Raw genomic sequence first — 14761 nt, 5'->3', positions numbered from 1 at the left:
TCTTTGAGGTGGTCCAGCATTCTGTTTTTGTTTACTTTGCAGCCAGTTCAGTTTTAGTTTCGCTTTGCATAGCCATCCCTAAGCTTCAGTGCCTTTTCTTAGCGTCGCTCGCCTTTTGTTTACTTGTGGTTTAAGCGTTAGATACCTTTTTCCTGCACGCTGCCTCCCGCTCTCGTCTGCATATTGTGATCACAGCAAACCATGTTCCCGCATCTACAAAGCAATTAGCTACCTGCTGCCACCTACTGATATGGAAGAGTATTACATGGTTACTCTGCCGCGCTCTAGACAGCACCGGCACTCAACAACGGCACATTATTTGCAGATCCCAATTACTGGTTGGCAAAAAATATTTCAACCCAAATAGGTGAAATGACATCACAGTGGCACAGGGATTAGTGCATGTACCTCACAATACGAAAGTCCTGAGTCGTCCTGGGTTCAATCCCGGGCTCGGGACCTTTCTGTGTGGAGTTTGTATGTTCTGCCCGTGACTGCGTGGGTTCACTCCCTCCCACCGCCAAAAACATGCACCTGGGGATAGGTTGATTGGCAACACTGGAAAAAAAACAATTGGCCCTAGTGTGTGAATGTGAGTGTGAATGTTGTCTGTCTATCCGTGTTGGCCCTGCGATGAGGTGACGACTTGTCCAGGGTGTACCCCGCCTTTCGCCCGAATGCAGCTGAGATAGGCTCCAACACCCCCCGCGATCCCAAAAGGGACAAGCGGTAGAAAATGGATGGAAAATATCTCATGGCGCACACAGAGGTTGAAAAACACTAATATAAGGAATATAAATCGATATATCCAATTAACCGTTACACTCTTAGTCATTTTAAACCAGGGGTCTCAAACTCAATTCACCTGGGGGCCACTGGATGCAGAGTCTGGGTGAGGCTGGGCCGCAAGAAAAAAAAATATTGCAGCGTCCCGGAAGAGTTATTGCTGCAAGGGATTCCAGGTATTTGTTCTATTGTGTTCATGTTGTGTTGCAGAGTGGATGTTCTCCCGAAATGAGTTTGTCATTCTTTTTTGGTGTGGGTTCACAGTGTGGCACATATTGGCAACAGTGTGACCTGTATGGCTGTTGACCAAGTATGCATTGCATTCACTTGTGTGTGTGAAAAGCCGTAGATATTATGTGACTGGGCCGGCATGCAAAGGCAGTGCCTTTAAAGTTTATTGGTGCTCCGTACTTCTCCCTACATCCGTGTACCACTCTGTACAGCGGCGTTTTAAAAAGTCATAAATTTAACTTTTTGAAACTGATACCGATAATTTCCGATAATACATTTTAAAGCATTTATCGGCCGATAATACCGGCAGTCCAATATTATCGGACATCTCCACAACGGTTTGAATTGGTCTAGGTTATCGGGGACTGTTATTACTGACGGACAGGTGTCGCTGACTACAGCCAGGCACGTAAGAAAAACCTCGTCTCCATGGCAAGATCTCTGTCGCTTCCACTTATTTGCCGCTTTTCCACGAACACAAAGGTAGGCAACCCAGAACGTTAAAAGAGCCATTTTGGACCCAGATAACACAACGCTGTCAAGCGCCATTCATATAAAACTTGAGGGCCGCACTAACATTACACTTTCATATCAAGGTGGGGGCCGCAAAATAACGTCTCGCGGGCCGAGACCCCTGTTTTAAACATTGCACCACTTTTACAGCAATGATTCCACTCTCACTCTCAGCTTCTCTCTTGTGTTGCTATAGGCGACAGTGGCTCAGGTGACAAGTGTAACCTAGTACTGACACCTGCCTGCAAGATGATAAATAACTTATTACAATTTGTGCAGTCACTTGATCCAAAGTCATAAGGGAGACGATTTAGAAACACTTCAAATAGGAACAATAAACAGGTTCCCGCTAAACCAAGCTGAATTAATTAAATTGAAGTTACTCAGTAGAGGTGTTTAATGTCCAGAAAAATGACAAGTAATCCCAACCACAGCCACACATGTCAATATTAACGACAATTTAACCGCAAAGGTGGCGGAATTTTGAAACAACACAAAACCAAGCTTAGAATGGTTACACTGTCTAACGTAAATAGGATTTAAAAAATGAGTCAAAACGAGCCAACACCGCACATAAACTATCAGTTTGCTAGCTAGCATGTTAGTTAGCTAGCTAGCTACGCCCTTCCAGTCCCACAAGAGATTAGGCAGAAACTTTTCCCAGTCACCAGCTTGCACTGTCAACTCCCGCCACTAAAAACAGCTAAATAGTCGACGTAAACGCTCGATTTATGCCGCCGGAGTCCACTTCGTTTGTCGGAGAGTATCCGAGTTGGGGATGCGAAGGACATGGAGCTGTGTCTGTGGTCCAAAGCCGGTGTTAAGAGAGTGTTACCTGAGTCAGAGTCAGAGAGGCGGCCATAGTCTTTCTGCTGCTGTCTTCACGTTGCCTGCCTGACACACACTGACACTCGCTCTCAGGCCGCCACAAAACCTGGAACTGGACCTCGCCGACAGGAAGGAATACATTCTTGAACCGAGGCCTTCAACTCATAATTGGAAGGCTGAGACCTTGCCCTTGCCTCAAACCAGGGATTGTTGAGGCACTAAAAAGTAGTTTTTTTGTGTCCCTGTTTTGGTCTTTTATTTATGTATTTATTTATTTTAGGAACAATACATATATTGCGTGTATTTATTACATCAATACTATGCATACCAGTGGTTCTCAAACGTTTGCTTTACGGGTACCACCTCATAAAAAACACTTGTCTTGGTTCCGCCATTGGTACATGACATTAAAATACAGTAGCGTAGTAGGCCTAAATATTCATTTAAAAAAAAAAAAAGGCAAAGGTTTAATTTAACAAGTAAAATATTTTTCCGCTGTAACATTACACACAGTTTGAACAGTGACAATGTGTTAACAATAGGAAAATAAAACACATCAAATAATTATTTGGTGTACCACTAGATGGAGCCTGTGTACCTCTAATGCAGGGGTCCCCAAACTTTTTGACTCGGGGCGCATTGGGTTATATATATATATATATATATATATATATATATATATCCATCTTCTACCGCTTATTCCCTTTTGGGGTCACAGGGAGCGCTGGCGTCTATCTCAGCATCTCAGCTACAATCGGGCGGAAGGCGGGGTACATCCTGGACAAGTCGCCACCTCATCGCAGGGTCAACACAGATAGACAGACAACATTCACACTCACATTCACACACTAGGGCCAATTTAGTGTTGCCAATCAACCTATCCCCATGTCTTTGGAAGGGGGAGGAAGCCGGAGTACCCGGAGGGAACCCACGCATTTACGGGGACGACATGCAAACTCCACACAGAAAGATCCCAAGCATGGGATTGAACCCAGGACTGCAGGGCCTTCGTATTGTGAGGCAGACGCACAAACCCCTTTTCCACTGTGAAGCCACACATATATATATATATATATATATATATATATATATATATATATATATATATATATATATATATACACGTGTGTATATATGTATATATATTTATGTGTATATATGTATATATATGTATGTATATATTTACATGTGTGTGTATATATATGTGTGTATATGTATGTATATATTTCTATATGTATATATATATATGTATGTGTGTGTGTATATATATGTATGTATATATATATATATATATATATATATATATATATATATATATATATATATATATATCAGGACTATGGGAAGGCGATTCTAAAACGTTAATTCGAGCCCAATTTAGCCATTCCTTTACCACTTTTGACGTGTGTTTGGGGTCATTGTCCTGTTGGAACACCCAACTGCGCCCAAGACCAAACCTACGGGCTGATGATTCCGTTCCTGGGATTGAAGGCCTCACTTATTCTCCTCCAAACATATTGCTGGGTATTGTGGCCAAACAGCTAAATTTTTGTTTCCATCTGACCACAGAACTTTCCTCCAGAAGGTCTTATCTTTGTCTATGTGATGTCAGATGAAACAACAATTGAGCTGTAAAGAAAATAATCTCATGGCTGTCTTTGAGTTTCCAATCATTTCTACAACCCTTATTTACAGTATTTGTGATAGTGATTGGAGCACATACTTGTTTGTCACAAAAAATATTCATGAAGCGACACCTTAAGGCTCGTCAAAAGTTTGCTGCTGATCACACGGACAGAGATAAGACTTTCTGGAGGAAGGTTCTGTGGTCAGATGAAACAAAAATTGAGCTGTTTGGTCACAATACCCAGCAATGTTTGAAGGAGAATAGGTGAGGCCTTTAATCCGAGAACACCCTTCCTACCGTCAAGCATGGTGGTGGTAGTATTATGCTCTGCGCCTATTTTGCTGCCGATGAACTGGTGCTTTACAGAGAGTAAATGGGACAATGAAAAAGGAGGATTACCTCCAAATTCTTCAGGACAACCTAAAATCATCAGCCCGAAGATTGGTTCTTGGGCGCAGTTGGGTGTATCACTCCATCACACTCTATCACACAAAAAATAAGAGTTGTCAAAATTATTGGAAGGCAGCATCAGCTTTTCTTTTAACAACACTCAATAAACGTTTGGGAACTGAGGAAACTAATTGTTGAAGCTTTGAAAGTGGAATTCTTTCCCATTCTTGTTTCATGTAGAGCTTCAGTCGTTCAACAGTCCTCGGTCTCCGCTGTCATATTTTACGCTTCATAATGCGCCACACATTTTCGATGGGAGACAGGTCTGGACTGCAGGCGGGCCAGGAAAGTACCCCCACTCTTTTTTTTACAAAGACACGCTGTTGTAACACGTGCTGAATGTGGTTTGGCATTGTCTTGCTGAAATAAGCAGGGGCATTCATGAAAAAGACGGCGCTTAGATGGCAGCATATGTTGTTCAAAATCCTGTATGAATTAATGGTGCCTTCACAGATGTGTAAGTTACCCATGCCTTGGGCAGTAATGCACCCCCATACCATCACAGATGCTGGCTTTTGAACTTTGCGTCGGTAACAGTCTGGGTGGTTCGCTTCCCCTTTGGTCCGGATGACACGATGTCGAATATTTCCAAAACCAATTTGAAACGTGGACTCATCAGACCAAAGAAGACTTTTCCACTTTGTATCAGTCCATCTTAGATGATGTCGGGCCCAGAGAAGCCGGCCGCGTTTCTGGATGTTGTTGATAAATGGTTTTCGCTTTGCATAGTAGAGCTTTAACTTGCACACACAGATGTAGGAACAAACTTTATTTAGTCACAGTGGTTTTCTGAAGTGTTCCTGAGCCCATGTGTTGATATCCTTTAGAGATTGATGTCGGTTTTTGTTACAGTGCCGTCTGAGGTATCGAAGGTCACGGTCATTCAATGTTGGTTTAAGGCCATGCCGCTTAGGTGGAGTGATTCCTCCAGATTCTCTAAACCTTTTGATGATATTATGGACTGTAGATGTTAAAATCCCTAAATTTCTTGTAATTGCACTTTGAGAAACGTTGTTCTTAAACTGTTTGACTATTTGCTCACACAGTTGTGGACAAAGGAGTGTACCTCGCCCCATCCTTTCTTGTGAAAGACTGAGCATTTTTTGGGAAGCTGTTTTTATACCCAATCATGGCACCCACCTGTTCCCAATTAGCCTGCACACCTGTGGGATGTTCCTATTAAGTGTTTGATGAGCATTCCTCAACTTTTATCAGTATTTATTGCCACCTTTCCCAACTTCTTTTTCACGTGTTGCTGGCATCAAATTATAAAGTTAATGATTAGCAAAAAAAAAAAGTTTATCAGTTTGAACATCACATATGGGTTGCAAATTATTTGCACATCATTGTATTCCGTTTATATTTACATCTAACGCAATTTCCCAACTCATATGGAAACGGGGTTTGTATATATATATATATATACACACACACGTGTATACATACACTTTTTTTATATAAACATTTTGTCACACCAGTGTAGTATTTTTTGTAGGCATGATGGACAAGTGGCCAGTATTTGTATGTTTTTTTTAATGCAACACGTAGGTGTGTATAATATATACACACACAAACACACACGTGTGTGTATGTATGTATATACAGATATTATATATATATATATATATATATATATATATATATACATATATACATACACACAAGTAACATGTATCCATACTTTTTTTTATACAAACATTTTTTCACACCATTTTTTTTTTTTTTTTTTAATAAAGCATGATGGACAAGTGACCAATATTTGTATGATTTTTTTAATTAGGGTTTAGTCGTTTTTCTGTGGTTGCTTTTATTTGGACGGATCTGTCTTTTTTCACTGCAATAAATCTCTGCACGTTCAATTTACCACCAGTATTAGTACAAAAATGCTGTCTTACTAAAAAAACAACAACAACATGAGCGCTTACCCCTTTGGCTAGTCTTGAGTTGCAGGACAGCTGACTTGTGTATGCACAAAATGAGTGAACCTAAAAAGACTTCCTGCTACTGGAGTACTTCACATCTATTCAAACACACTACTGACTATGTGCACACACGTGGTAATTGTACAGTGCAAAAAAATGGAAGTTAACAGCGACCATAACAGGACTTCAGTTTAGAGGTTCTGATGCCCAACTTGAAATAATTTCTGCTGAAACATCGGACTGGGATTGAAATTTAGCACTAAAAATGAAAACAGCATTACCAGACAAATAATGATATTACAACAAATTTGTTTCCAAACAAAAACCTCCACTCAGCAAATAAACGTCCATCCATCCATTCATTTCTACCGCTTGTCCCTTTGGGGGTCTTGGGGATGCTGGAGCCTATCTCAGCTGCATTTGGTCGGAAGGCGGGGTACACCCTGGACAAGTCACCACCTCATCGCAGGGCCAACACAGATAGACAACAATCACACTCACATTCACACACTACTTATATTTATCCTAACATCGCAGGTTTTGCCAAAACACAAATCTTTTACATGTTGATCTAAGCTACAAACTGCAAACAAAAAATTAAAATAATAAATATGTGGCTTCATTTTTAAATTATATTATATAATAATCATCATTATTATCAATATAAGGATAGGACAAATGTGTTAAAAAGTGGTTTTTAAAAGTAAGAAAACCTTTCAAATATGCTAAACCACTTTCAACATTCAGACAGGATCTTTACTTCCAACAGCAGGACAGTGGGTGAGGCCAGCAGAAATTTTCCAGAAGATAATTACTTAGGTCGTTGGGCAGGTTACAAGTTATGTCCATGTCACACTTAAAGAAAACAAAAAAACAAAACATTTCCAATTTTTAACCATAAACTGTGAACAAACAACCCTCCCACAAGCGTGAGTCTTCAGCCTGCTTCCAGTGCTTCACAGACAGTCCATTCTTTAAACTTCTCCTTGCATTGCAATTGTTTATAACTCATCCTTCATGGGGGACTCTGTGTCTTCATCTTCATCCTCATGATTTTCCTCATCATCCTCACCGTCCCCCTCATCATCATCATCATCATCATCATCATCATCATCGTCATCATCTCCTTCTTTTTCATCCTCTTCATCCTTTGCCTCATCTCGGTTTTGCTTGTCTTCTTCCTCCCGCTTCTTCCGCTCCTCCTCGTCCTGACTTTCTTTCATCTTTTGCTCTGCATCCTGATCAGTAAAAAAAAAAAAAAGAAAAAGAAGGAAAACTTATAAAAAAGTGAATTGTCAATTCTTGTCAAAGAATTGACAAGATCACATACCTTAGTTTTGCCCCATGTGTCGTCGCCAACCTGCTCCGCCAGTTTGGGGTCATTAGTGATGAGGAAGTTGTCAAAGATGGTGCCTGATTTCACCTACAGAAAATACACCAGCAAGGTTGTAACATTTGGAATACTTAAACCCCAAATCCATTACAAAAGTGTGGTACTGTGTGTTATCGTTGACATTCTGTATCAGTGATTAACATGTTTTTACACTTCTTGCTCAAATTGCCTGGTGACAGTTTCACTCTAGATGATGACTTCTACTGGCATTGTCAGACTTTTATAATAGAAGCCATCATTTGTGGCTAAAACAGAGTGAAAAAAATTATTCCAACTATTAAACATGCTCGATTTATTTAAACACCTTTAACTTGTTAACAAAAAAGTATTTTTCATAAATAAATACATATAACTACTGTATTTTTCGGACTATAAGTCACACTTTTTTTCATAGTTTGGCCGGGGGTGCGACTTATACTCAGGAGCGACTTATGTGTGAAATTAACACATTACCGTAAAATATCAAATTATATTATTTAGCTCATTCACGTGAGAGACTAGACGTATAAGATTTAATCGGATTTAGCGATTAGGAGTGACAGATTGTTTGGTAAACGTGTAGTATGTTCTATATGTTATAGTTATTTGAATGACTCTTACCATAATATGTTAAGTTAACATACCAGGAACCTTATCAGTTGGTTATTTATGCGTTATATAAACGTACACTTATTCAGCCTGTTGTTCACTATTCTTTATTTATTTTAAATTGCCTTTCAAATGTCTATTCTCGGTGTTGGGATTTATCGAATAAATTTCCCCCAAAAATGCGACTTATACTCCAGTGCGACTTGAATGTTTTTTTCCTTCTTTATTATGCATTTTCGGCAGGTGCGACTTATACTCAGAAAAATACGGTGGATATATATATTAGAGATGTCCGATATTTTTTGCCGATATCCGATATTGTCCAACTCTTAATTACCGATTGGAATATCAACCGATACAGATATATACAGTTGTGGACTTACCACATTATTAGGGGTGTAACAGTACGTGTATTTGTATTGAACAGTTTCGGTACGGGGGTTTCGGTTCGGTGCGGAGGTGTATCGAACGAGTTTCCACAGGACAAATTAAGTTGAGTAAACATTATTCAAAATGCCGGACATTTGAGGCATTTAAGAAACTCTGCCCTGACAGCCCCGCAAAAGAAGACATGTCTGGTGAAAAGAGGACGTATGGTCAGTCTATCCTAGCCTGATCGCTGCAAGTACCGGACATGTCCTCATTTGCTAGCATGCTAGCAGCGACCGGGCGAGGATAGACTGACGATACGTCCTCTTTTCACCGTACATGTCCTATTTTGCGGAGCTGTCAGGGCAGAGTTTCTTAAATGCCTCAAATGTCCGGCGTTTTGAGTTATGGTTGCATGTATTAACAATGTACGTTGAGGGTTAAGGAGTTAAAAACAAAACAAATTGTACGCGGAGCAGCAGCATTGGTGAGGGAGGGGCAGAGAGCGAGAGAGTTATGATAAACGCGCATGCGTCTCCAGGCTCTGCTTTTTATCAATTGATTTATCACATTTAATTTTTCATTATCTATAGCAGGGGTGTCAAAAGTGTGCCCTGGAGGGGCACAGCTAATGTTTTAAAGACCTACGGCACATTCTAGAAATACTATTAAAATTAACAAAAACATAACAAAAGTGAAATAAAAAAGCTTGAAGGTTAAATGTAATTTAGAAAAAGTTGCAATGTTGACTAATAAAACAAAGCTGTTTTTTTTCTTTCAAACTGTCATTGCTCAAAACATAATATTGAATCAAAATAAATGTTGTTATGAATTATTGACCTATCCAAGGTTCCCATTACTTCACATCAAATATTCCATTAAGAAAAATATTTTTGGTGGAAGATTTTGCAAATTTGGTAAATAAATAACCGAAAAACGTATATTTTGTTGTTTTCTTACTGTACCGAAACTGAACCTAACCCTGACCTCTAAACCGAGGTACGTACCGAACCGAAATATTTGTGTACCGTTACACATTATTATGCCTAATTTTGTTGTGATGCCCGGCTGGATGCATTAAACAATGTAACAAGGTTTTCCAAAGTAAATCAACTCAAGTTATGAAAAAAAACGCTAACATGGCACTGCCATATTTATTATTGATGTCATAAAGTGCTTTTTATTTTTATTTTAAACATGCCTCAAAACAGCAGCTTGGAATTTGGGACATGCTCTCTCTGAGAGAGCATGAAGAGGTTGAGGTGGCCGGGGTTGGGATGTATATTGTAGCATCCAGGAAGAGTTAGTGCTGCAAGGGATTCTGGGTATTTGTTCTGTTGTGTTTATGTTGTGTTACGGTGCGGATGTTCTCCCAAAATGTGTTTGTCATTGTTTGGTGTGGGTTCACAGTGTGGCGCATATTTGTAAAAGTGTTAAAGTTGTTTATACGGCCACCCTGACTGTGACCTGTATGGCTGTTGACCAAGTATGCTTTGCATTCACTTGTGCGTGCGTGTGTGTGTGTGTGTGTGTGTGTGTGTGTGTGTGTGTGTGTGTGTGTGTGTGTGTGTGTGTGTGTGTGAAAAGCCGTAGATATTATGTGATCGGGGCAACAATTTTCCTTCCTCCCACGCCATTTTGGTCTCCTCGGCATAACAGAAGTGCTCAGGATTCTGGACCGCACCATTGATGTCCTCAGCTATACTTCTCCCTACATCCGTGTACTACTCCGTAGAGAGGTGGTTTAAATTTTTTTATAAATTTTACTTTTTTCCGATATTATATTTTAAAGCATTTATAGGCCGATAATAACGGCAGTCCGACATTATCGGACATCTGTAATATATATATATGAAAGAGGTAGATGCCCTCGACTTGGTCAATTGAAAAGTAGCGCGCCTGCAGAAAAAGTTGGGCACCTTTGTATGAACTTGTATGTCAGTAGACTTGATATGGAAGTGTTGAAAACTACAACACGGCTGACAGAGAGAAGTCACAGTCAAAAAGTGCTTGGCCTGGAACAGGACTTCGGCATGTAAATAAGACGGCCCACCAAACAGCGCATTCTGTAGACACATTCAGGAAACTGCTTAAAGATGGTCTGTAAAACAAAATCTATGCAAAATTTTGACCAAAGCACTACCATTACATTTTATGTAGGCTACAATTACGGGATTTAAATGTAGAATCCCCATGAAACCTCCACTGCTGCTCCTGTATCAGCCATGCATGGTTACAACCTCCTGTAAGATGGACTTAATAATAAACTTGTAATGGCCATATTTTTATATATATATATATATATATATATATATATACACGATTGTAGCTGAGATAGGCGCCAGCGCCCCCCGCAACCCCAAAAGGGAATAAGCGGTAGAAGATGGATGGATGGATATACATATACACACACACACACACACACACACACACACACACACACACACACACACACACACACACATATACACACATATACACACACACAGTGGGGCAAAACATTTTAATAATGTATTTGTAAATTATGGTGGAAAATAAGTATTTGGGCACTTCAAACAAGGGAAGATCTCTGGCTCTCACAGACCTGTAACTTCTTTATGAAGCTCTTCTGTCCTCCACTTGTTACCTGTATTAATGGAACCTGTTTGAACTTGCTATCTGTATAAAAGACACCTGTCCACAGTCTCAAACAGTCAGACTCCAAACTCCACTATGGCCAAGACCAAAGAGCTGTCGAAGGACAACAGGAAAATAATTATAGACCTGCACCAGACTGGGAAGAGTGAATCTACACTAGGCAAGCAGCTTGGTGTGAAAAAATCAACTGTGGGAGCAATTATCAGAAAATGGAAGACATACAAGACAACTGATAATCTCCCTCGATCATGGGGCTCCACGCAAGATCTCATCCCTTGGGGTCAAAATGATCATGAGAACAGTGAGCAAAAATCCCCGGACCACACGGGGGGAACTGGTAATTGACCTGCAGAGTGCTGGGACCAAAGTAACAAAGGTTACCATCAGTAGCACACTACGCCTACAGGGAATCAAATCCTGCAGTGCCAGACGTGTCCCTCTGCTTAAGCCAGTGCATGTCCAGGCCCGTCTGAGGTTTGCCAGAGAGCACATGGGAGAATGTCATGTGGTCGGATGAAACCAAAATAGAACTTCTTGGTATAAACTCAACTCGTCGTGTTTGGAGGAAGAAGAATACTGGGTTGCATCCAAAAACACCACACCTACTTTGAAGCACTGGGGTGGAAACATCATGCTTTGGGGCTGTTTTTCTGCCAAGGTGACAGGAAGACTGATCCATGTTAAGGAAAGAATGAATGGGGTCATGTATCGTGAGATTTTGAGCCAAAACCTCCTTCCATCAGTGAGAGCTTTGAAGATGAAACATGGCCGGGTCTTCCAGCATGACAATGATCCCAAACACACCGCCCGGGCAACTAAGGAGTGGCTCCGTAAGAAACATTTGAAAGTCTTGGGGGTGGCCTAGCCAGTTTCCAGACCTCAACGCCATAAAAAATCTGTGGAGGGAGTTGAAAGTCTGTGTTACTCGGCGACAGCCCCAAAACATCACTGCTCTCGAGAAGATCTGCATAGAGGAATGGGCCAAAATACCAGCTACTTTGTGTGCAAACATGGTAAAGACCTATAGTAATCGTTTGACCTCTGTTATTGCCAACAAAGGTTATATTACAAAGTATTGAGTTGAATTTTTGTTATTGACCAAATACTTATTTTCCACCATAATTTACAAATAAATTCTTAAAAATTCCTACAATGTGAATTCCTGGATTTTTTTTTCACATTCTGTCTTTCACAGTTGATGAAAATTACAGACCTCTGTCATCATTTTAAGTGGGAGAACTTGCACAATCGGTGGCTGAATAAATACTTTTTTGCCCCGCTGTATATTATATAAGATAAATATTGCTTGCCAGTCACATTTAACTTGTGCTCAGCTGGGAAAAGAAGTGTATATATATATATATACACTTATCCATCCATCCATCCATCCATCATCTTCCGCTTATCCGAGGTCGGGTTGCGGGGGCAACAGCCTAAGCAGGGAAACCCAGACTTCCCTCTCCCCAGCCACTTCGTCTAGCTCTTCCCGGGGGATCCCGAGGCGTTCCCAGGCGATCCCGAGGCGTTCCCAGGCCAGCCGGGAGACATAGTCTTCCCAACGTGTCCTGGGTCTTCCCCGTGGCCTCCTACCGGTTGGACGTGCCCTAAACACCTCCCTAGGGAGGCGTTCGGGTGGCATCCTGACCAGATGCCCGAACCACCTCATCTGGCTCCTCTCGATGTGAAGGAGCAGCGGCTTTACTTTGAGTTCCTCCCGGATGGCAGAGCTTCTCACCCTATCTCTAAGGGAGAGCCCGCCACACGGCGGAGGAAACTCATTTCGGCCGCTTGTACCCGTGATCTTATCCTTTCGGTCATGACCCAAAGCTCATGACCATAGGTGAGGATGGGAACGTAGCTCGACCGGTAAATTGAGAGCTTTGCCTTCCGGTTCAGCTCCTTCTTCACCACAACGGATCGGTACAACTTCCGCATTACTGAAGACGCCGCACCGATCCGCCTGTCGATCTCACGATCCACTCTTCCCCCACTTGTGAACAAGACTCCTAGGTATTTGAACTCCTCCACTTGGGGCGGGGTCTCCTCCCCAACCCGGAGATGGCATTCCACCCTTTTCCGGGCGAGAACCATGGACTCGGACTTGGAGGTGCTGATTCTCATTCCGGTCGCTTCACACTCGGCTGCGAACCGATCCAGCGAGAGCTGAAGATCCCGGTCAGATGAAGCCATCAGGACCACATCATCTGCAAAAAGCAGAGACCTAATCCTGCGGTTACCAAACCGGAACCCCTCAACGCCTTGACTGCGCCTAGAAATTCTGTCCATAAAAGTTATGAACAGAATCGGTGACAAAGGACAGCCTTGGCGGAGTCCAACCCTCACTGGAAATGTGTTCGACTTACTGCCGGCAATGCGGACCAAGCTCTGGCACTGATCGTACAGGGAGCGGACCGCAACAATAAGACAGTCCGATACCCCATACTCTCTGAGCACTCCCCACAGGACTTCCCGAGGGACACGGTCGAATGCCTTCTCCAAGTCCACAAAGCACATGTAGACTGGTTGGGCAAACTCCCATGCACCCTCAAGAACCCTGCCGAGAGTATAGAGCTGGTCCACAGTTCCACGACCAGGACGAAAACCACACTGTTCCTCCTGAATCCGAGGTTCGACTATCCGACGTAGCCTCCTCTCCAGTACACCTGAATAAACCTTACCGGGAAGGCTGAGGAGTGTGATCCCACGATAGTTGGAACACACCTTCCGGTCCCCCTTCTTAAAGAGAGGAACCACCACCCCGGTCTGCCAATCCAGAGGTACCGCCCCCGATGTCCACGCGATGCTGCAAAGTCTTGTCAACCAAGACAGCCCCACAGCATCCAGAGCCTTAAGGAACTCCGGGCGGATCTCGTCCACCCCTGGGGCCTTGCCACCGAGGAGCTTTTTATCTACCTCAGCGACCTCAGCCCCAGAAATAGGAGAGTCCACCACAGACCCCCCAGGCACTGCTTCCTCATAGGAAGACGTGTTGGTGGGATTGAGGAGGTCTTCGAAGTATTCCTTCCACCTATCCACAACATCCGCAGTTGAGGTCAGCAGAACACCATCCGCACCATACACGGTGTTGATAGTGCACTGCTTCCCCTTCCTGAGGCGGCGGACGGTGGTCCAGAATCGCTTCGAAGCCGTCCGGAAGTCGTTTTCCATGGCTTCCCCAAACTCCTCCCATGTCCGAGTTTTTGCCTCCGCGACGGCTGAAGCTGCACACCGCTTGGCCTGTCGGTACCTGTCCACTGCCTACGGAGTCCTATGAGCCAAAAGGACCCGATAGGACTCCTTCTTCAGCTTGACGGCATCCCTCACCGCTGGTGTCCACCAAGGGGTTTTAGGATTACCGCCCCGACAGGCACCAACTACCTTGCGGCCACAGCTCCGATCTGCCGCCTCGACAATAGA

General features: G+C 42.5%; 2 protein-coding genes across 5 annotated transcripts in view; both read right to left on the bottom strand.

Moving 5' to 3' along the window:
* Positions 1–2523, bottom strand: part of eps15 (epidermal growth factor receptor pathway substrate 15) — a 79255-nt gene extending 76732 nt beyond the window's left edge. Inside the window, exon 1 of one of the 4 annotated variants that reach the window (XM_061888538.1) lies at positions 2366–2523. In XM_061888538.1, coding sequence (XP_061744522.1) covers positions 2366–2392 — 27 coding nt within the window. In that variant the 5' untranslated portion in view covers positions 2393–2523. The remainder of the gene's footprint in view (positions 1–2365) is intronic. The other 3 variants (XM_061888539.1, XM_061888535.1, XM_061888536.1) reach the window with 3 other exon arrangements.
* Positions 2524–6188: 3665 nt separating this feature from the next.
* The window catches only part of calr (calreticulin), a 31500-nt gene continuing 22927 nt past the window's right edge, over positions 6189–14761 (bottom strand). Inside the window, exons 8-9 of the mRNA XM_061888670.1 lie at positions 7688–7780; positions 6189–7595 (exon numbers count right to left, since the gene is read on the bottom strand). Of these exons, the coding sequence (XP_061744654.1) occupies positions 7359–7595; positions 7688–7780 (330 nt within the window). The 3' untranslated portion in view covers positions 6189–7358. The remainder of the gene's footprint in view (positions 7596–7687; positions 7781–14761) is intronic.

Source organism: Nerophis ophidion, linkage group LG26 (assembly GCF_033978795.1).
Source record: "Nerophis ophidion isolate RoL-2023_Sa linkage group LG26, RoL_Noph_v1.0, whole genome shotgun sequence".
NCBI classification, from domain to species: Eukaryota; Metazoa; Chordata; class Actinopteri; order Syngnathiformes; family Syngnathidae; genus Nerophis; species Nerophis ophidion.
Note: the sequence above shows the minus strand (reverse complement) of the source record. Positions and strands in the feature narration are given on the sequence as shown.